Genomic DNA, 24,248 nt, shown 5'->3' with positions numbered 1-24,248 from the left:
AGAGACTGACCTTCAGTACTGCTGATGAATCATGAAAGCTGAAAAGTTGAATCGATACATCTTTGTGCTAATGATTAACTGATTACAATTTGTTAGAATTGGAAGATTGTCAGCTCAATTTTCATATTGCCAAGTGCTTGATTCAATTTTTGCAGTGTTAAAATACGATTCCAATTAGAACCTCAATATATATTATGCAACTTTAAGCACTTTGAAATCAGTTTTCAGGCTTATTTTAAAATGCTGTTGAACTTGAAGCTAAAAGTTCAGATTTACAAACAGCAATAGTACAGTCTGGTTAAACTTTGGTGCTTTTGTTGAAGTTTGGGGCTACTTGTGGGCTCAATGCTGAGCATATGCTTCAGTATTTCTCCTGAATAAGGTACTGCTGGGTTATAAGAAATAAATTTTGATTATTATTGCAGAGTGCTAACTAGTTACTGGCTTTTTCTTCTTTCTTTTACAGAGATATGGATATGGTGGATGGGTACAGCTGGATCATCACTGCAAGGTGTGGGCTGTTTGGTTGGTCTTGTGTTGTCATTAGGAGTAAAAACTCCTAGGATATCCATTAAGAAGCAAAGTGGCAATAAGATTGGCCGAGTCTTTGATACATATTTATCTAGAGGTTTATCTTTTCTGAAGTAATATCACTCAAAGTCCAAATATACCTCAGCAGAACTTTTTGCTTAAGATGTGAAATGACTATACCAAATTTCACATACCCGTGTATGAGCTGTTTTCCATTATTCTTTTTTTGTCATAATATCATCTAAACATGGGTACGGGTAGCTCTTAGGAATTGTTTTCAATAAGTCTAAAGCAAGATAAGCCTAAAGCAGATAACATATTGACTACTTTTAACTAAAAGAATTCTTCTGTATGAGAAGCAAAACCAAAAGGAACTCGTATTTTAATAAAAGTTAGCTCAGTCATGAAAATATCTTCAAAGGGAAAGAGTAACTTCTGTAATGTTATGACAAGGAGAACAAACAGCGGTTTCAATATCCAGGAACAGTAGGAAAAATACCTAGATTTGGGGATCGTTATACACAACAGTAGGAGCCTGAGGTTTCTTGGCAAGTAGAAGGCAGACAGTCTGATTACACTTCATCCTTCACCCACTCCATTAACTTCACAAAGCCACTTCTAAGCTACATAAATATAACAGGAACATGTCTCCACATGCTATGATTCTATGCTAATGGTCTGGCTACATTCAGAATCCATTCTTCTTGTAGTGAATTTAGCAAAATACATGCATTTACTGTGATGGAGACAGAAACTGTGTTTTTAAAGGCTTGGTTCTGATCTCACTCACAGTAGAGCAAATCGGAAGGAATTTCAGTGACATCCACAGTGAGACAGCAATATAAAAATTCTGAAAGCAAGATCAAAATGTTGCTGTATATCTTTTGGTAAGAGCATTTAAACGATACTAGAGTAAGTGGTTATTTATTTATTTATTTATTTTGTGCAGGAAGGCATAATGACCTAAGAGAGGCAAGGCTGATAAGGCAAAGTAATACCCTTTATACATTACTATGTAGGTGAACTATACTGACTTATTTTAAAGATGTTCCCTCGATTACCATATAATGTCTTTAGCAGTCAGATATCCCTGTGTATCTCCAACGCTGTCATGGGAAGCCAGCTTCCTCCTGTGACCTGTCAGCTCCCGGCTTCTAGGAATCTTTCAGAGAGCCTGTCACTGCAAATGGCACTGACCTCTGGAAGCAGGAAGATTGGAAACGTGTCTCAGGAGACCTCAGTTCACTTCCAACTCCATTTCATATGTACCTGCCCTAATTTGAGAAATGCCATCTGTAACTGCCTACCAGAGGTGTGCTGTTAGTTGTACTGAAGGGATAAAGACAATGCAAGGTGTTAGGAGGATAATTAAGGAAAAGATACGAAGGTAACAGAGGATGGATAGGTAAGAGCAGAAAGAACAATTTGGATATAGACAAGCAAGACAGAAGATACAAAGTTAGGAGCATGAATAGCTCAACAGTGTCAACACATGACCCCCATAAATCATGTGAGGAGTGCAAATAACTGGTTAAATCCAGTTGTATACTGTGTTAATTTCAGTGGAACTAGACACTCCACTGGTCATTTTGCAGAATCATACTCCTTTGTGATTGTATACATATGCACACAGTAAATTTTTTGAACAAAAAAAGCTGGTAAGATGGATATGATAATGCCTATTTATTGCAACCTAATGATACATGCTGTTGTCATGCTATAGTATGCAAGGCTATGCTGTCAAGTGCCACAAATTGCCAAAATTGTTTTTGAAAGAGGGCCACAGAATAGGAAGGCTGGGACTAAGAATGAGGAGGAAACAGATATTATGCTGAAATTTCAGATATGAGTCTAAGCAGGCATGGGAGGAGAGAACAAGCCACCTGCTGAACCAAAGTGTGGATGGCACAGCTACTGAGATTCTGGTAGGTGCAGGAAGGGGAGACGTGGAGACATTTTTAGCAGCTTAACTGTTTTTATAGACCTGATGCTAACACTCCTTGCTAAAAATAGTTTGCAAAGGAACTTTGTGGCAAGTTAATAATAGCCTGATACACTCTGCAGAGAATTCTGTCTAGCCCACTTCTGTCTGAAAGTGTTGCAAGAAAATAATCATGGCAAAAGAAAATCTTGTTCAGATCTGTTTGGCTGGGGAAGTTAACTCTTGAAATTTTTTAAAAAGGTAAAACTTCAGATGCCATTCTGTGAAGAAGCATCAGGGTCAAACTGGAAGAAAATAATTCCATGCATTTTTAAGGAAGTGCAATTTGGGGTGTAACTGAGTGGTTTAGCAATGCAGTAATTTAAATGTAGATTGCTGAACCAGGTCAGCCTCCTAGATTTCATCCTTAAATCTCTCTCTCTTAATTTACACATAAATTAATTAAAGTCTTGAATATTAGATAATATTAAGAATAGAATAGAGTAGGTGATAGAATTTTCCAGCTGTTCCCTTAGAAAATTGTGTTAATTTGCCAAATAGAGATCTAATGTCTTTTCTGAAATTTTCGTAAAAGCATCCATTTCTTTGCAACCTGAAAATTTTCATTCTCATCCATGTTTCATTCTCATTGCTGGAAAAAAAAAAAAAATCTCACCAATTGAGGTGTCTGAGTAATTTTTTATTTTAAAAAATATCAGGTGCAGATTAGTGGCAGTGTCTAAAGACAATAGCAGTATGACTGAATTTCCAGTTACAGCGTTGCTGGGGTAGATCTTTCAATTCTGACAGACATGAGCATGAATCTATTCAGAAGATGATGTTTTGCTTTCCTGCATAATCAAGTCTGTTGTTCCTCACACACAATGCTGTGAGTTTAGCCTTGACCTGGAGCATGTTTTTGTTCACAAAGAATCAGTTAATGCAAATGAAAATAGGAAGCTGTTCAATGAAGTCTTCAATGAGAACAACACATGGCTTATTAGAAACCTTTCTTATTTTGCAAACCCTGCTGCAGCTTGCAGAAAACCACTGTTCATCTCAGCATTTATGTATAAGCACTGTCAAGGTTGCAGGTGAAATTACAGTTTTCACATGTTAGCAGAAGGAAATATATATATGTATGTATATATTTATATATATGAGTAGTTCAGCTGCTGTGCTGTAGCTGTGTCTGAGTAAAGAATTAAAATTCGCCTGTGTTCACAGAAATACTCCCAGCGGTAAACCAATAAAGGCCACACAATCTATTTGTATGTGGTACAATGCTCAGATCTACTCTGTTTTCTCTGCTCACACCCTGAATATTTTTCCATTTATTAGGCAATCTGCTGCAATGGGCTGATCTTTTTTTAATGCATCGGAGTATATGGCCAGAGTAAAACTTCTTGTCAGGTTGGAAAATCAATTTTACAAGAACCTGAAGTATTTTACCAGAGGATCAGGACTATGTGATTGTTATTACTGACTGTAATATTTCAAGTAATTTTCACAAACTGTGTTACAGCTATCAAGTACCTTGACAGTTTGCCAAGGCAGCACAGTTAGATTTGTTGAAGAGAGCTGTAAAATATTCATTAGGGCAGTGTATTTGTGAATGATGCTTGAAGTTAATAACAAATTCAAGGTTAAGAAGTCTGGCTTCCCTGAAGGAGGTGATAGAAACCCAGCTCTTCACTGATTAGTGAAATATGGTAGGTTATTTCTGTTTTAAAATAATAACAGGGAATATTATGATTTATCAGATTTTTATTTAGCAATATAGACAAGTGTCTTGGGGATCCTAAATAAAATATTTTTGTGGGGAAAATAAAGTGGCCTTTAGAGAGAAAGAATTCCCTTTCCAGAAGTGTCAGAAGACTGCCCTACACTTAGCTTGTGTTTACTGTGAAGGTGAAAGAGTAACTGCTGTGCTTCCTCACAGTTTATCTGGTTTTCAATTTTCAACTGTACATTCAGTGTCCCTTCTGTCCAGCACGTTTCCTGCATGACCACGCTCACCGATTCCATATCCTCAGATCCAAGATGGGGATCTTGAGGACTTCAGCTATTTCACTTACACTCAAAGTAGCTACAAGCAACCAAATAACACTCAGGCCTTACAACTATTGGTAAATTATAGCTAATCAATTACTTCTAAGCCAACAGAAATACTGTCTGGTCTGTCTTTACAAGATCATAGAAGCATGGTTATGTAAAACCCAGACAAGCATTTTCCTTTGCTTAATGTGATGTCATTGTCCTACTCATCATCTTTGCACAGTTGACATATCAACCAAAAAATAAGTTTGAAAAGGAAGTTTCCATGTTGACAGTTAATGGAACAGTATTAAATTTCCTGACCTTGATAATATTTTGAACTTTTAAGTTTGGGAATTAGTGGTGGAGGAATGGGAAAGGTATTACAGTAATTCAGGTCATGGTTTATACTGTGTTCAGCTTTGTGCTTTGGTTGTTGTTTTTTGTTTGTTTGTTTGCTTGCTTGCTTTTTCCAAATACAGTTTTTCAGTAATTCTGTTCCTAAGGAGAAAATGTAATCTGAAGACAACATAATAGGTCTGCTTTTGCCTCAGTATGACTGGTGATCTGAAACAACTGGCTGGAATTTAAGAGAGTTGCACAGTTATTTCTGTAGTTATTGGAAGCATTTTATGGTGTTGATTTTAAAAGAACACACGCATACCCAAGGGGAAAATTTAGCACAGATTTAATTAGAGTGTTATCTGGAGGTCAGCATTTGATTTGGAGATAAACTTTGGTTAAGACAGCTTGTATCTTTTCCAAACATATGGAGTGATATGCACTGCAATATAAAGGGATTTTTTTTTTTATTTTAAAGAATTAATTCATGTCATCTAAACTATAAATGACTATTTTTACAGTCTTTTATTAATTACTGTTTTAAAATAGTTTTTGATTTAAAAATACCTACTGAATAAAAATAAAAGAACAAAAATCTGTCTCTGAATTCATGTAAAGCACAATATACTCAAGTCACTATATAAATTATCATGTACTACTTTGTCACATTTATAATATATGAAAATGTCATTTTACAGGGACAGGCAAGGATGATGAAGGATGGAAAGGTTTTTAGAGTTATTCAAGAGAACTGCTGGGATCCAGAAGTACGGATCAAGGAGATGGACCTCTCAGGTACCTCTGTTAAGGAACTGAAATGATTGTGTCTCATTCAGAATAACATCTCTGTTAGTGCATCTGAAAGTGGTTAATAACCATATAAAAATCAAAAGGTTTAGCAAACTACTTCCTTAATTTAAATCCACTAAAATCAGTGAAAAATGTTACGTTTTATATTCAGACTCAAATGGGGCATGTTCCAATAACTTTTTCTCATTTTCAGTAGCAATTCATTCCCCCACTTTTTTTTTCCACAAATGTCAAGAGTCTGCGTTTCTTGTAAGATTTTTTTTATATAATTGTTTCCTTTTGTAATATTTTTTCTGTTTAGGTGATGCAATTTCATTCCATATTTTTGCTAGAGGATTCTGAGCTTAGAGAACTGCTACCATTAGTCTTTCAGGAAAGAGTTTTCCTGATTTAGAAATAAATTTGAAAATTTGGCATGTAGTTTATTTTCCACCAGGTTCCTTCATGCCACTAAATGAGATTTACAAGATGTGAGACTGAAAATGAGCAAAGAAATTTTTAGTCTGATCAATTATTTTTCTATTTGTAATGGCAGAAAAGAAAATGTATCATAAAAGCAGCACCACAGTATTTCTTCACAAACTAAACAGTGCTTACTTACTTGTGTTAAAAAAAAAAAAAAAAAAAAAAAAAAACTCTAAAACTGTGTGTTACAGCACCATCTGGTGACTTGTGCTCTAAAAATGTCCCTTTTTATTACTGCACTCCAAAGATACAGGCATCAGCTAATTAAGTGTTTTAAAAAAAATCTTACTGTTTTTCATTCTTTTAATAATAAAGATTGTGGTCTATGTTTATTCCTGTCAGTTTACAAAGCTTATGGCTACTTAGTTCAATGACAACTTTATGTAACACAGACCAAGATGGATCATACTGAAAAAATAAACATCCAAATATGGCATAACTCCACACTGAACAAAGCTAGTAGCAGTCTTTGTAAGATGCTATTAATTCAGAGAAATAACTTACAGCTTGGTTGCTAAAAGGCTTTGTTTGTGCAGTGCCCTAGAAATCTTGCCGATTATAAGAAATGGTAGCCAATGTACCAAAGAGACTGAATTAATTCTCATAATCATGTGTCCTAGGTCTAATTAGTGTATAAACCTGTGTCTTGATCTACTCAATAAAACAAACTATAAAGGTAATTAAGGAAAACAAGCTGTAAAGGTAATTAACAACACAGTTCTGTGATACAAATCATCACAACTTTGTGGGATAAAATCTTTCAGTTAATCCTAACTGCCTCTTCTTATTATTTTCACCTTGTAAAACTTTCTGAAGAGGTGCTTCCTACCTCCGCAATCAAACCAAACATGCACTGACTGGTCTGTGTGTCATTGCAGTGGTATGGTTAGTAATGAAATGCCTGCCATTATGGTATATCATCTGCTAATCTCTTTGCACCAAGGGGACTCAGAAAGCTAAGAGAAAACATATTTGGAATATAAAGTAGAGGGTCTTTTTTTTTTTTTTTTTTTTTCCCCATACTGATTCATCTTCTTACTAAATCTAGTGTCTGGGATTGTTCAGCATAGAAATCTACCTATGTTAGATTATGTTAAATTTGCTTGGAAGCGTAAAAATGGACTGGAACCAGATACAAAGCATTGTGTGGAAAACCTGGAGAAGGTTCTCAAGCATACTAATCAAGTGACCAGCAGCATATTGGTGGACAATACAACATAGGCTGTACTTAGATGAATATGTCATTGTAGACGTGATTCTTAACCTCCAAACCATGGCTGCTGCACATTATGTTAATCAAATCTTGCAAGAGAGATGCCTGAGTCAGCTTTTCCTCTTGTTTCCTACTCAAAATAAAGAGAATGATATAAAGCATTTTGCTAAAAATTTAAGTGCTTTGTCAAGGTCATTCTTTTAAATTCTCATAGGGTTTTTCTGCCATCTTTTGGATTAGTATTTTTATTACTAACACCCATGTTAATTTTTTTTAAAGCATGATAAAATGCATGCATATCTGTTACAATATGAGATGGTGCTGCAATCAGACTAAAAATTAAAGAAAAATACATTTTTGCATGTAACTGTTTAGTGAAGTCCTAATTACTATTTGTTGTTTGTTCTGTTGTATATTTGTAAAGTTCATTCTTTTAAACACATGTGAGGGTGTAGACTTGTCTTTGAACAGAAACCAAACAACGTAGAGTTAATTCTCTACTGCTATCATCAAAGTTATTTCTAACACCAGATAGACTTTCTTATACTTAAAAGCTCAGTAGTACAGCCTCAGGATGAATAAAACCTAACACAACACAGCTTTTGGAAACATTTAGGAAAACATTGTTTAACAACCATTGTTAACATAACATTGTTGATCTTTGATCAAGTTTACATATTTATTTATTAATTATATATATATAATTATATATAAGAAGTGTGACCCAAAGTAAACAAGATATTGAATACTGTTTGTTTAACAAAGATTCATTCATTTATGTAACATTAAATTGCTATTTTATTAAATTTTATGCATGCATATCGAACACTGCTAAAATCTTAAAAAAAAAATACTTAATTTCACAAAATAATCTGCTGTAAGTTTTTTATCTCCTTAAGTAAAACATTGCAATCCTAATAAGCTGATACACCACAAGATTTATTACCATGACCATCAACTAGCAAAAAACAGGTTCTGTTCATACCAAAGTTAGAACATTCTTTCCATTTTAGTAGTTACCTTCTAGGCCTCTGCCTTTCAAACCAAAGTACTTTCTTATTTTCAACATTTTATCAAAAGAATGAAATATTAATAACTGTTCTTTTCCTTCTCAGGAGTCACAGTCCAAGTCCTTTCCACAGTCCCTGTAATGTTCAGCTACTGGGTAGGTTCCTACTAGCATATTTTGTAATTTATATGTTACAATTTTTTAGAAAAATTCCTCAACCTCCTGTAAATTAGGTGATTGAAATAGGCACTAGAGCACTGAAGTAAACGGGGAATTGTTTTGCTGAGAAAAACGAAATAAGAAGTAGTCCAGGAATTGGAGGAGCCAGCAGGGTGTCCTGGCAAAGCTCCACTCTGGAGTACACACAGTAATTAAAAATAACCCAGCAACAGAATTTTTGCTGGGGATCTTATCAGGGGGTAGCTGGAAACATGGAGAGAGCATTCACTTAACACAAGTCCCTGGTTAGCAGGAAGGTGTGTATGGACTGATTCCAGGAGTTAGGCATCAATCAGTATCTTCTCATGAACTAAAAAATCAAAGGTATTTTTGTGACTTCAGTCCACTTCCTTTTAAATGTGGCATGGGAGGAGCACTCGTTGACATAGAATCCTTTGAAACTTAAAATTCAGTTGCAAATTGTAGCTAATATGTTTCGTGCACGGCTTGATCCTGAATGCATCAAGGAAGTTAAAATAGTCTGAGAAGATAAATCATAGCAATATGATTTTCTCAATACATTCTTAATTTGACTGTTTGAACTTTATGACTAGAAGTCAAGTAAACAGGCATGCTACATGAAAGTCATTGTGTTAAGTCCATGCATAAGTAGTGCCACTGAATTTCAGAATTTCTTGTTGCATGAAACACGTTTAAAATTTCACTCTGATATTTATGGGAATTTTTTCCTCTAGGAATATATTAGGGGGAAAACAGGAAACTAATTGGGTGAATATTGCGGTTCCTTAGCTAGATATTGCAGTTCCCTTACTTGAATTATAACTTATCCTTTTCTAAATGTTAGAGAGCTTTGCTCAAATTTTCTCTGTAAAATTCTCGTGCTCCATCATTCCACATTTATTATATTTCTCTCTTCAACTCTGATAATAGGATAGTAAATATTCATTGCTGTGTTTGAAACTGGTTTGCTCAGGTTTTTGCATTTGGATAAACAAAAACAAAGGACTGGTTTATACAACAGACCAGATACTTTAGTGCATCAGCAACCTGGGCCTTCTTACTTTCTTCCTGAGCACTAAAGGCAGCCACAGTTGATATAATATTTGAGACAAGAAGGAGAACTTTACACACAGGATTTAAAACAAAATTTAGCCCTACTGATTTCCAGCCATTCAGAACTGTAAATTTCTAATTCAAACACTGTCTCTGAATTGTTTGCAGTGACATTTATCCAATATCTTCCAAAGGTGATAACATTTGAGAACTATATTTTAATGTACTATTCTGCTTAATATCTTATCAGGCCAAACCTCAGGATACTTTAGATCTATCCCAGATATTAAATAATGACTTAGCTGCTACAGTAAAAAAGTACCCCAAGAGGTTCATTGGCTTGGGTACGTTACCTTTACAAGCTCCAGACCTGGCTGTGAAGGAAATGCATCGGTGTGTGAATGAACTTGGCTTTCCTGGAGTACAAATAGGATCTCATGTCAACGAATGGGACCTGAATGCACCAGAACTGTATGATATTTATGCTGTGAGTAAATGTTTCTCTTTTTATTTGATGGAATTCTGTGACATGGAATTCTGTCTAAAAATATCTTGAGATGTGTTCAATCATCAGCTAAATTTATATATACATTAAAACAATTGACCCTCCTATTCTGCTTAGTGTAAAAGAAAGAACATTTACAGGAGACTGTCAGTAATTTTCTTTAGTGACTGGGAAATCAAGCTACTAAGAACATTCATTTAAAATTACACAAGCTTTCTTAAAGAGTGCACCTCAAATGTTTTTTAATTGTGGATTCATTTATCCAGCCTGCTTAAACCTGTGAAATAACACTGAGGTCTGAGACTTGTGTTAGTGCTTGGTACCAGGTTTCTTATTCACCCAAGTGAAATCAACACAATCCCACTTTCACACCATGCAGTTACATCCGACTAATCACCAGTGGTCAGAGAGCTTCAGCTTTAATTATACGTGATAATTGATCATATGATGTAATGACAAGAAAGTGATATAAAACATCCTGAAACCTACTTCATAATAATGAATAATGAAATCTTTTTATGATATGAATTCTTACCGCAGAGTTGCCTTCTTGGTTTGTGAAGAGAAGTGCAGTATGAAGTAAAGCATTTCTACACTGTTTGCTTTGGGGTTCAAGTTACTATATCCAATCCTATTGAGATAATTGATAAACTCTCTGAGATTTTCAGAGATTTCAAAGTAAGATACCTATAGAGCCAAAGTATCCTATATGCAAATGGAACCAAAAATTCCAAATGTTTTGGTTATAAAATGAGCTTATAGATTGCATTTCTTAAATAGTCTGAGGTTGATTTAGGGATGGCCATTTTTATAACTTACAGAGTTTCATCAATGTACATTCTTTATCTGTTTCACAGGTTATTATAGGTGTCATCTTGAAATTGATCCATAGAGGTTGTTTTTCAGAATTCTCTATTTACTCAATAATGCTATTAGCATAGCATCTGGGCTGTTTGTTTTCGTGGTCACAAGCAGTCTGCTATCAGCTTCTGCTCTTGGAGATGCACACACTCTCAGACTTGCAGAATGGTTGAGGTTGGAAGGGCTGTCTGGAAGTAATCTGGTCCAGGGCCTCTGCTCTAGCAGTGCCACCTACAGCAGTTTGTCCAGGACCATGTCCGGGCCGATTTTGAAGACCTCCAAGGAGGGAGATTCCAAAACCTCTCTGGGCAACCTCTGCCAGTGCTCTGTCACCCACACAGTGCAGGAGTGCTTCCTGATGTTTAGGTGGAACCTCTTGTGTTTCAGTTGGTGCCCCCTGTCTCTTGTCCTGGCACTGGGCATCACAGAGAGCTTGGCTCCATCATTTTTGTACCTTCCCTTTAGGTATTTATATACATTGATAAGATGCCCCTGTGCCTCCTCTTCGCTAGGCTGAATACTCCCAACTCTCTCAGCCTTTCTTTATGGGAGAGCTGATCCAGTCCTTTAGGGACTCTTCACTAAACTTTCTGCAGTAGCTCCACATTTCCCTTGTACTGGGATCTCTCTAATGTACTGTACGTTCTTCAGCTTATGTTTAGCACGTGTAGGAAGAAACCTCTGTCATTTTTAGAAATGTTCCTGGATAATAAAGATTGTGAAATTAAGCCATATTTGATACTGAAATTTATCAATCTGCCAAGCCAGTTACTGAATTGCTATTTTCAATTTGCAAATGTATATGACAATTACTCCGTACAATCCAAAAGTTGCAGTTTTATTTATGTATGTGTGGGTAAATAAACCAAAATTCTTCAAATGTGTGATAGTCTCCTTAGCAACAAGAGGAGGTTCAGAAATACAACTGACAAAATGAACCTGTTAAATCCCAGTTAAGGATATGAATGATGTTGATGAGTGTATACTTAAAATTAAGCACATAGTTAAGCACATAACATTAAGCACATAGTCACAATTGGGATCAGCATCCTGTGTTGTTTCTCTGCTTTCCTTTCCAAAGGTAGGAGTAATTGGAAAAATTGATGTATCAGCGTGGACATGGGTTCTTTCTTGATCAGAATGCAGCTAGATTTCTGACTCAGGGTGGATTAGGAACAGTTTTAACTTTTTTTTTTTTTTAAACCAAGCAGAGGGACAAAGGGGGCAAATGTAGCACAACAACTATAAAAACTCCTTAGTGAAGCAGGAACAATTCTAGAAAACCATCCTAAAATGGTTCTATAAAACGTTCTGAGAAGTAATCCTTATATGTGAAACGAAACCAATAGAAGCCTAATTTGAACTGAGTTTTATACTGCAGGATGACTGATGTACACACAGCTAAAAAATGGGTTTGTAGCACATTAATGTGAGGAACATTTGGCTTACTGGAAAGATATTATCATCAGTGTTTCCAGTCCTGTAGTCTCAAAAAGAACTTTGAGTCTGAGTGAGGACTTCAGGATATGTACCAGAGGATACATACCAGAGGAGTATATAAAATTGCTTATAGTTCTTACTTATAATTCTGCACCTGTTTATATTACTAGTACTAATATTTGGTCCAGTTTTGTAGGAAACCTTTAAAGCATGGCTAAAACCTAAGATGCATTTTGGTAGGATTAAGTCAAGATTTAGATGTTTTGTATTTGCTGCAGGCTGCTGAACAATTAAATTGCTGTCTTTTTGTACATCCCTGGGACATGCAACTAGATGGAAGGATGTCCAAGTACTGGTTTCCATGGCTGATAGGTAAGTGTACATTTACTTTGCTTAATTTTTGTTTACAGACTGTCACTGGACTAAGTAAAAAGAGTAAGCGAAACCAAACACTGTTTCCTAGAATTTCATTGGACTATTTCCTAGTAATAGGTTGATTGGAGAAGAAATACTGAATCTAAGTTCACATCAACTATAGCTGAAACAACGTGTACTTCAGAAGCTCCCCAGAGACGGAGGGAATTCATCTAGTTTCTGTTTTATTCCCCACCCACTAGGTAAATGCGGATGACATTGAATAACCAGAAGTAGGTTAGCTTGCTACTTAGAAATGGAAATGTTTAAGACTGATTCCACCCTCACTCTTTTTTGTGTTTTTGTTTTGTTTTTCTTTTGTTTGTTTGTTTTTCAGAGGTTTGCTCTGCCTCTAGTAGAGATGCTCTGAACAATATATGCAATATGCATATAAGACATGTTCTGCAAAACACTCTTGAAAATCGTAGTGTCCCAAGCAACAGCACATTATTTTAGAATAATATCAGTTAGTCTTAATCAGAGCAAGCTCTACAACATAGACTTAAAAAGAGATTAAAATTGTTACATTTACCTAACAAAGCATAATAATCTAAAATATTTTCCTAATTAGTCCAGAAGGCTTTGCATCTGAGAGTACAGAACAAACATGAATTAAAGACACCCTTTTGTGTGGGATAGGTATTGTTTCCACCAAGGAGAGGGTAATTCCAACAGTTCCTTATTTCCAAGCTGGATATCTAAAGTTATGTACATAAATGACATAATATTCTAAATATAATAGGTGTGCTGAGAAATGGAGGGTTGATATAGGAACCTAAACTCCTGTTAGATCCCTAGCACTGGACATCCAAGCTATTGAGAGATATCAGTTCTTTCTAAACTGTAGAAATTGGCACCATGTCATAACTAAACCACAGTTCCATGTTGGAATATGCTCCAATGTATCTGCTCTACTTTCCACACAAAGGAAACCCAGAAGCACAGGTGAGAAGAGAACATGGTAGATTCCAGACTTGCCTTTGAGCCAGGATAACTGTGGAGCTAAGCCAGTGAAATGCCGTTCAGGACATAACCCAGCTTGCCAGACAGTTGTCCCTGTGGTATAGGATAAAAAGTGGGTTTAGAATTCAGAAGATCCCAGCTTCTTGTCCCATTTCCTCCTTTCAATTAATTAGCATGGATGGCTGTGTTCCTTCAGCAGGGAAAACGCATAACCTTTAGCAGCTGCTCTGTAACTTACTTTTTCAGTATGCTCAAGGCTTTTTGAGGAAAATGAAGATAACATCTAAAATTCAAGATTTGGCCATATATGATAAAGCTTTTTTTGTTCCTAGGCATGCCAGCAGAAACAACCATGGCCATTTGTTCCATGATTATGGGAGGAATTTTTGAAAAATTTCCTAAGCTTAAAGTTTGCTTTGCACATGGAGGTGAGTAATATACTTGGTTTTTAGTTGAGCATGATACAATTGTATTTTCTGGTATGCCAGTTAATGTGGTTACCACTGTAAGCCTGCCACCTGCTGAGTACTCTTAGCCCAGTGAGGATATCTGCCAGATGGGTTGCTCATACTAATGTTCTGTAGCATGATTCAGCCAATGTTTGAACTGCTATGGTAGCCTTTAAGGAAATGGAGGAGTGAGAGGAGACAGGAGTCAGTTTATGGGCTTAGGGAAAGGAGGAGTAGGGACCAGTAGGAATTTGGGCGTTACTGTCGTGAAGAAGTGGGGAAAACAGAGAAAGAAGGTAATGAAAGGGAAGGAATAAAAAAATTGCCAGTACAGGGCACTTTCATTCTATATAGTTAACAATAAAACTTACATATCTCTTTGTTGATGATGTCACTCTTTCCCTCCTTCATATTTTCAATTTCTGTTGCTAAAAATTTGTCCTTGTAGGTGGAGCTTTTCCATACACAGTGGGGCGAATCTCCCATGGATTCAACGTGCGCCCTGATCTGTGTGCAGTGGATAATAAGGTGGATCCAAGAAAATACCTTGGTTCATTTTACACAGACTCTCTTGTCCATGATAGTGGTGCACTAAGGCTTCTAACAAGTGTAATAGGAGAGGTGAGTTTTAATGCTTCCAGAAGTAGGTAAGTCATTCTGGGATTATTTCTCTCTATGAAATAGCAAAAGGAGAAGAAAGGAAGAAAGCAAGAAAAAGACAGCATATTCATCTAGTTACTGTTCACCTAGAGTTATTATAAACTGACGTGCTTCTGTAGTGTTGATTATGTTCCTTACTATAGTAGGGAGTTTTTGAGGTGCTGGTTTTAATCAAGGAAATCATCCACTGTGAACCCTAGTTCACAGAGACTAGTTCCTTGCATAAGGTTAACCAGGATTTAGGACTGCAGGAATGGCAAGACGTCGCATCAGGGAAAGGTCAGGTTGGATATTATGAGAAGATTCTTCTCTAAGAGATGGTATGACACTGAGACAGGCTCTCCAGAGAAGTGGTCACAGCAACCAGCCTGATGGAGTTCTAGAACCATTTCAACAACACTCTCAGACATAGGGTCTGGTTTTTGGGTGGTCCTGTGTGGAGCCAGGAGTTGGCCTCAATGATCGTGGTGGGTCCCTTCTGACTCAGGATATTCTGTGATTCTAGGATGGGACTGCAAACAAAGGCTGCCTCATTTGGAGCCTTTCTTTCAAATGTCTTTAAGTGCATACTTCTTCAAGTGCGTACCTGAAGAAATCAAGTAGTATTTCCACTTGGCAAGTTGTAGGCATTAAAAAGTCAGTAATAAAGATGATTTTTGTGGGCATCCTGGCTAGCACATTAAACATCACGGCCTTCAAAAATATTTTAATTGTTAGAATAGAAAGTGAAGAAATCTTTGTACTTTTGCAGACTGTTTATATCATATACAGTGTGCATCAGAAAAAATCCAAGGCCATTCAAATAATTCCTTCTTATTAGTAATTCAAATGATTCCTTCTTATTATTAAATACTCAGGAAGGAGGGGAAGACAGCATAACTCTTGCCAACTTCTAATGGATAGCTACAAATCAACAAGAGGCTTGTATTTGTGTCCTGATCTCTTGAACTCACCAGATAACAAATACAGAAATGCAAACTGTTGATGTTGGCTTTCTTGTGTCGACAACTGTATTCATCTTCCTGTATATTAGTTTCTAGGCTACTTAGTACTTCCTCAGGTATGAGGCTGTTGTCACCAGGGCCTCTTGTATGACCAAAGTTCAGAAAAACAGCTAAGTAAGATGTTTTCCTTCTTTCTAAAGAAAAAGTTACTGTTGATTTCTCATTTTTATCTTTAAAGTCTGAATGGGTTGCTGCAATAAGTCTGTACAGAAACTGATACAGAAATGACTTGCCTGGGTCAACCAAAAATAATAAAGCAGAATAAATTATTGCTTTTCCTTATCTTGGTACTGTGGACCCAGATCACATCTGTTTGAAATCCATGGGTTTTCAGTCTGTGCTGCACAGGAAATCTGTATCCTTGAGATTGGATTCAGCTTCCCTACAGTACTTTTGCTTTTTAGGAAAACTGTGTTTAAAGATTCATGAAAAATTCAACAGTGACAGCACATATACACCTTGACACAATGCTGTCACAAGTTTTTGTGAAGTGTATATACACAATGTATTTATATATGTATACAATTACAATAACACTACAGCTATAAGAACAGAAGGGAGAATATTTCTCTCTTAAATCCATCAGGAATCAAAAATAGATTTGTAGGAGAAGCCCCATAAAATGTGCAAAGAAACTGCCATGAAGCTTTAGTTCCATTATCAGCAAGAAAGATAAATCCCGGCTTGATTTACTTGTCAGAAGATCTGCTAATGAGCTCTTAGTATTGGCAAGTTCTTATAACATCCGTGGGTATTAACTCAGGTGGCATTTGCCAAGTTCTTTCCAGGCATATTACAGCATTTTTTTGGCAATGTTAGTCCTCCTGAGCACTGATCTGTGTCAGGGATGAAGTTTTAGGCACCAAACTCATTATTAACAAAATGCTAGGGCTCCAGCCCAATATTGATTTCTGTTAATTTCTGCTACCAACCTTTAAATGGTAAATATGTCATGGTCAACAGTACCTGACTTTTTGTGATGTATAATTACCTTTTGAATGTAACTGTAATTTACAGTATCCAATGGCATTAAGTCATTTTGAGAAAAGATTTGAAAATGTTATTATATGTGATGTGCACTTCAATTTTATAAGATACCTGAAAGCTTATAGAATAACAGTTTGGCACTTGCCTTCTGTTATCCCCAAATCCAGGCCATGTTTGTCATAAGTATATTCTCATTCTACACACAGGTATAGTATAGCAGGGATGAGTCTAGCTCTTGAATTTTAAATTGCCATGTGTAGGTGGTCAGATTCCTTTGTTGTTGTTATTATTATTTATTGTTATTGCCAAGGAGACAAGACCACTCGCTTGTTTTGTTGTTTGCATTTTTAAATGTTGGGAGGCATATTTTGCCATCATTAGAAAGACCTTGGTGAATTAGAAGCTGTGCGATTCAACATAGCTGAAACCCACACATCCTTTTTTTTTTGGTCTGTTACTGTTTTTGAGTTAAACTATTGAATTTAAGAGCAAAGCAGGAAAGAAAGTACAACAGGATGCTTAATACGTTAATACATTACTGAGGAGCTTAACTTTTTTTTTTTTTTTTTCTGTTTAACATGCATAGAATTCAAGTCTCAGAGCAGTTCTGCGTTAGAGTAGCAAGTTAGCTTTCCACCTCAAGGCTGCTCTGAGCTATGGTGACTGTGGGAATTGTACTGTCTATGCATCACGCTTAAACTCTTAACTTCCATACCTTGCCTCCTAAGAAGCAACACATAGACTGCATAGCTGGTAATTTGTTGTGGATTGCAATTGGCTAATCTAAAAGTTACTTGGCATTGTTAAAAAATCATGTGCAGGAGCCTCTCCAGTGTCTCTTCCCTTGCCAACAGATTTCTGAAATTAAGCTTCTTGACGCAATACATTAGCTCAGTGTACTACTTGGGATGTTGGTATCCTTAATTCTCTGAGTGGTTTGAGCTCAGCAATATGACATAAGGTGGAAAGGTCTGGGAGAGGTTACTGGCTGAAGGGAATGGAATAGGGCTTCTGCAACTGATTCTATTCTTTAAATTCAATCTGAGAAACTGGATTTGCTGTCTTTTGTTTTCTATCTGATAGGAGGTAAGTCATCCTCTTCCCACTTTATTGTTCTGCCTATGACATATCAGTGTTGTCATTTAAGTATCTGTGCTTGTACTTGGCTTTTAATGAACACAGTTGTGAAGTCCAGACAATAACAAATGTCTCTGATGATAACAGCAGTAGAATCTTTCCCAGTATAAAAACAGTGCTAGAAACAAGGAATTATTGAAGGAAAATGAAAGATTTAAGATCCAAATAAAAATTCTGCTGCGTACAGTCATTTTACATTAAGTCTGTTTTTGCAGGTATATGTTACCTTTGCACTCTTGTTTTCAACAGCCTCACTGATCCTTTGCCTCTTACTCATATTCTTATCTCTGTGATAAGATGGCACATTTTATTTGTTGTGCCTGTTACCCTTTCTATACACATAAATATTATCATCCACTCTTTGTATCTTTACATAATACCAAATCACGTATTTTACATAAAATTCTTTTGCAGCCATTTGCCCCTGTGTAGCTTGTAGTCTGAGGAAGAAAGACTCCTTAGGTATATTCAATTTGTGTCGGGTTCAAGCATCTCTCTAGTCCCCTGCTGCATGCCGGAGAACATTCCTGCTTAACTGGTCATTGGAAGATACCTCTCATGGTGTAGTGAGCCTTCACTGGACCTCTGCAGCCTCTCTGGGATCAGATTTGGTTACCCTGTGGAGGATGCACTGCAGGGCTGGGCGTTTGTGAAAGCACAAGGATTCCTTTTCAGGCTGCTATTTTTTAGTAAACCCTTTCACTGGTGGAACATGCTGACTTTTATAGCCAATTTCTTTTTTTAAAGCCTTACAGAGGTTTAGATGAATTTTACCTAGTACCTCTTTCTTTCTGATTTAGTAGGCAGTCCTGCTTTGTTCAGTTTAATAATTACTGTTTCATGAGAGGCAGCTTTCTTTGCCAGGTTGGGTATAATCTGAGCTCGACTGACCAGTTGATAACTTTAGTGAGGAGTAAATCTACTTTTTTCAGTGTGCGTCTTCATTTTCAGTGTCTCCTTTGCAGAATGTTGTGTTTTATAGTAATTTTTCACATTAACAAGCACAACAGAATACAGATATCTAAACAGAATAAATGCAGCCATCCTGTCTTGGAGGGGGAAAATACTTGGGTGGTATTGGGTGGTTGGCCTCAGGGCCAAAAAACCGTCTACAGCCTGCTTTATCTACAAGTGCATACATAGTCTTTGACATGACTATATCTGAGTGGGCCATGTGCTGGCAATATAATTAGCCATGCCTGTGTTACATCATTCTAAAATTCCCCTACTCCAAAGGATTCCTTATCCAGAACAGCACTGATAGGATGGAGTGAGCTCTGTTATCTTTAATTCTAAGGGGAGAAGGTGGGGGAAGAAACTGAACAGGTTGAAATCTAAGCTCTACTTTGCAGAGGTTCAGAGCAATGTGAAGGCCATTGAATTAGTGAAATACATCACCTATAGAAATTATTTGAGGTAGGAAGAGCTTTGAGTCAGGCACATATAATGAGCAGCTATTTATTTTACTGGCTAAAGATCAGGCTGCCAGGAAGAAGCACTTGATGGAGATAGCGTTGTATTTATGGCAGATATTTTCAAGAAAAGTCTCAGTCCAGTGGAACTACTCATAGAGCCAGATTTCTTTCAAAATAAAGGAGCAGTTTAATTAAAATGAGACTTTCTTCTTTCTTAATGTGAAACACGGTAAGAGAGTTACGTGTATTTAACGAAGAAGCAGATTTGGCTTCTTGTTGCAATATTTGGCAACCATGGTACTGAAAAGTCATGAGTCAGATCCCAAAAACTCAAATGCTTTTAAGAATTAGGAGAACTTGGAAAGCAGTACATTGTCTTTCTCTTTTTCAAAGCCTAGGGCATCTTATCCTTGAAGAAACATTCACATCGTATTTTAAAGCTTTGCTTTATAACCATGAAGATGAAAAACTTCCCTCATTTTCCCATTAAAGCTGATGTTCTCACATAATACCATTCCAAAAGTCAAATCATGTGTTGGCAGAATAACAAGGGTAAGATGAATAAATGCCAGGCTAAAAACATTGCGATTGGGTCTCTCGCATGACGTGTAACTTTATAAACCAAAGGTTTGAAATAGGACAACTCTCGGGAGTATAGCTGGGAGCTGTGCAGGAAGGGCATCAGTGTATGTAAAGATCTGCATACACGTGGCATCAGGTCCTCAGGGAACAGCCATTACGTGGCATAAAAATGTCATGTGTGGGCCTCGAGCTTATGAATATTAAAATCCAGGGATAGCTCTGAGTCACGTACATTTAACTTCAGCCCTTCCTAGTTTGGGGTGCAGGTTAATTGGAGCCTATCCCAGTTAAAGGAGGCAGCAGTAAACATTTCTGAGAAATACTTTTGTGAGGCTGCGGATTTGCTGCAGTCCTTTGCTCTCCCCACAATGAGGTAGCATGAAGTGAATAAACTAAACAAAAAGTCCCTAAAGATTCTGGCTATAAAAAGTGAAGATCTGGGTTGGCAGATGATTAAATGATTCAGTGCATCTCTGCAAAAACCTCATGGTGATTCTTCAGCGTCCATCACCAGTAGGTAAAACGTTCTCAGGCCAGAAGCTGGAGCTGAACTGGCTATAACAATCTGGCCTTTTCTTGAGATGTATTCCGACAGCAGGAAAGAAGGTGAGATTCAGGAGAAATACAATTTTTCACTGACGTAAGAGGAAGAAACCATGCTTGACTTTCTTTGAGATTCATTTCAAGATTCAGGTCTGTACTGCTGTGAAAAAAATTCCCTTGAGTAGAAGGGTCTGTTGAGGCAAATTGTCAGCCATATTTACCTTTCTGAAAGGCAAGAGGCTTTATTAAGGCACTGAACATTACGGTCTAATAAGAAAAATGAACTTTGCTGATATCTTTATCATTTATACATGTACAATGATAGACAATATGCCAGGAGTGTTGTTTATCTGCAGAGACTTCACAGGACTTCTCTGAGGCCAGCTGATAAATACAGGGATTGCAAACCCCATTTTACAGATGGGTATAAACTGAAGCTCAAAGATTATAAATAAATAGCCTAATAAATAGCAGCAATAATTCTACTTCTAGATGTTCTCATTAATTTACAGCTCTTAATTTTGCTGTTTATGAACAGATCCCCTGAAACACTAGGAAACGCTTTAAACTAGAGGAAAATAAAAAAATAATTGAAATAACATATACAGATTATTCCAATGATGCAGTGAGATTTCTTTCTGCTCTGGTATACAGGAAACTTAAACAAGAATGTACAAACCTTCCTGACCTTCTTAATTTTCAGTAATAAGCAGCTGAGAAGGTACTTTCTCCTTTACTAAGAAATCCGTTTTCCAATATGAAGTTAGTATGCTAATTGGTATTTTTTGCTTTTGTTGTTGTTGTTTAGTTGTTGTATTTTTTTGTGGCATACATTTGTTTTTCATATGTGCAGAAAATGCCTTGGTACCAGATTGCACTTTATAATGAATAAAAGAATGTATTTGGCTGTTTAATCGTACACATACCCAAATATATTTTGTTTAATCTGCACTCAGAAATTGATGCAGTAGACAGAGGAATATAAATTCTCCTGTTCTAATCATATGGCAGGACTTCTGTAATACATTATAATACAATAATATAGGAGAGAACAATAGAATTTGTATCTTTGGATTTCTTGTGAGGGTTCGTTTAGACTCTTTCACAGACTCTCTGGTGACATCTATTGGAGGTAAAATAAATAAGCAGCATTTGACAAACAAGAAAAAGAACAATTTCATAAAATAACTGAAATATGTTTTCTTTGTCCTATTTCATATTGGCAACTGAATTTAAATGCTATAACAAGTTCCCCAAAATTCATGAGCTTGACTTTAAATTTATGAGACATTTCAAAACATACATTTTTAATGAAAATGGTGGTTTTCAAATATTCATGTCTCCAGGAGATGAAGCTTGAAAGAAAATAGACTTTTGATAAAATCAAGTGAGTTGGCAATATTCAATCTCTAGGGTAGATGATAATATGAGAAATATCATTGCCGTGTGGAAATGAACATATAACAATGCGGACCCATTGAGAATCTGCCTATTCGTTTCCGCCTCTGATAACAAGAGTGATGCATACGGATTTATTTCAGAAATAAATCGGATCATGTCACTCAGATTCTCACATACAGGTTTCCAGCTCACAGTTAATACCCAATCCCAGTCAAAGACAATGACATTTTAAGAAAATCATAGACTTCCAAAAAATATAGGAAATTCGGAAATGAGATTTTGATTGTATTATCTGAAGCTGAATACCAGTTAAATTAGGAAGTTAAATACCAGTTAAATATTTTTTGAATTTAAATGTTTGTGTAATAGTTCTACATTTTACCATGCTTAAGTAGTATCATGTTGCAAGTATTACAGCTTTTAAAGTATTTCATGAAAGATAATTTTGATTGCTTTGGGTTGGTTGGTTGTTTGTTTTATTACACATTCTTTTCAAGTATATATAAATTCAGGTTTGTCTGAGTGAGTGCATTTATGTGTGTGTATAATCAAGAATTTCAAATTCAAGAATCCAAATCCTAGCATCTTTTGTGAGCTTGGTGGAGAACTTCCTGAGATCCTTCAAGAAATCTGCCAAAAGATTTCATGGTCTTTTTGGACAGCAGTGCAGAGCATGCAAGTAACTTCCTTGAACATGAAAAATAATTCAGAAGTAGAAACAGTACTAGTAGGGCAGGAGATGAAAAATAGATGCCATTTTGTAACATTTCAAAGCTGCACCACAATAAAGAAAGTCAATCTCCATAGGAAATTACCATTTGTACTTGTACCATAGTCATCAGAGCAGCCACTCACTTCCACATGCCCAGGTTTTACATTTTGAATTTTCTGTATATCAGAAATAAAAGTACTCAACACTTTAGTTAGGCAACACAGAAACAATTAATAAACAGACAATACTATTTTTAAAATTTAAATTCCCAAATAATCTCGAATACTTGTTTTTAAGCTTTGTTGTTTTGTTTTTTTTTTTGTTTTTTTTTTTTAATGTAAATTGGAATCCAGAGACTATGTTCACATTCACTTTCATAATGAATCAGTTCAATGTATATATGTAACTTCCTGTGATTTATTCTAAATTCCAGAAAGCATGTGAAACTATATCCTTTGATGATACTACAGAATGTATGATGTGTTTCTTTATCACTAGGACAAAGTTATTTTAGGGACAGATTATCCTTTTCCACTGGGGGAACTGGAACCTGGAAAACTGATTGACTCAATGGAAGATTTTGACCATAAACTGAAGGTATAATTTGGGTGGATGGATTTTTTGGTTTTTGTTTGTTGGTGGGACGAGGGGGGGAGAGGAGAGTGGGGAGGGGGGCGGGGGGGGAGGGAATGAATCATTTTTAAGGCTCTAGTTTTAGACCTGAGGGGAAAAAAAATGAAAAATCAGTGGAGTACAGTAATTCCTGCAAAGATTGGAAGAGGCCCTTCAGTCTCTTTAAAGCAGTTCATGAGAGCATTTTAAAGCAAGAGTGAAAGCATCTGAGTAAAAACAATTGACTAAAACATGACTTAAATACACACAAACATATATAAGTGTTTTATTTTTACAGGATAAACTCAAGGCTGGCAATGCTCTGGAATTTTTGGGTCTTAGCAGAAAACAATTTGAATGACTATGAAGATATTAAAAAGACCAAACTTCAGATAAAACATTGACTCCTTAGGGATACTTCAACTTTGCATGTGCAATTGTACTGTGAAAAATAAATTTGACAAGTACGTTTCAGTCTACTGTTATTTCCAAAACGGGGGAACTGGAAATGCATAATATACAGAACTTGAAAGACTATGTTTGCCTTTATCCACTGACTGAAACTGCAGCATACAGTATGTCAGCCCAGCACTTTGAGCATGTGCACTGACACTTTGTAGATGTGGTAGGCAGAAAAAGGTCTATGCAGGGATGTGTTCTTTAGCTGCTGCCTACGCCCCGGGCAATTAATTGATCAGGAACAATTGGAACAAAATGATTGTAGGTACAAAAATGAGGTATTTGTGTAGATAATACTTTATGCATCACTGTTAGTGTCAGAATAAATAATGCTGCTTAACAATGGCATGGATTAATGTTAGATGCCTTAAAAACACTTTCTAATGGTAAGGTTGGATACTTCAACTGTTGAGATGTTAATGCTCTTTCCAGTTTCAGTGCTGCTGTAAGTATGGAAAGATGGTTTTCTTTGTAGGCTACTCAAATGGGTTTTCATGATGCCTCAGGAGGGCATCCTCCTCCTGAGAAGCTTTTATGCTAGTC

General features: G+C 36.3%; 1 protein-coding gene across 2 annotated transcripts in view; it reads left to right on the top strand.

Annotated features, from left to right (window-relative positions):
• Nucleotides 1-23,963, top strand: part of ACMSD (aminocarboxymuconate semialdehyde decarboxylase) — a 34,291-nt gene extending 10,328 nt beyond the window's left edge. Inside the window, exons 2-10 of one of the 2 annotated variants that reach the window (XM_082762950.1) lie at nucleotides 467-511; nucleotides 5,530-5,626; nucleotides 8,435-8,484; nucleotides 9,812-10,048; nucleotides 12,646-12,739; nucleotides 14,077-14,172; nucleotides 14,642-14,814; nucleotides 23,133-23,231; nucleotides 23,545-23,963. In XM_082762950.1, the coding sequence (XP_082619076.1) occupies nucleotides 467-511; nucleotides 5,530-5,626; nucleotides 8,435-8,484; nucleotides 9,812-10,048; nucleotides 12,646-12,739; nucleotides 14,077-14,172; nucleotides 14,642-14,814; nucleotides 23,133-23,231; nucleotides 23,545-23,607 (954 nt within the window). In that variant the 3' untranslated portion in view covers nucleotides 23,608-23,963. The remainder of the gene's footprint in view (nucleotides 1-466; nucleotides 512-5,529; nucleotides 5,627-8,434; nucleotides 8,485-9,811; nucleotides 10,049-12,645; nucleotides 12,740-14,076; nucleotides 14,173-14,641; nucleotides 14,815-23,132; nucleotides 23,232-23,544) is intronic. The other variant, XM_082762949.1, reaches the window with a different exon arrangement.
• Nucleotides 23,964-24,248: the final 285 nt, after the last annotated feature.

This window comes from Aythya marila (assembly GCF_965140915.1).
Source record: "Aythya marila genome assembly, chromosome: 6".
NCBI lineage: Eukaryota > Metazoa > Chordata > Aves > Anseriformes > Anatidae > Aythya > Aythya marila.
Note: the sequence above shows the minus strand (reverse complement) of the source record. Positions and strands in the feature narration are given on the sequence as shown.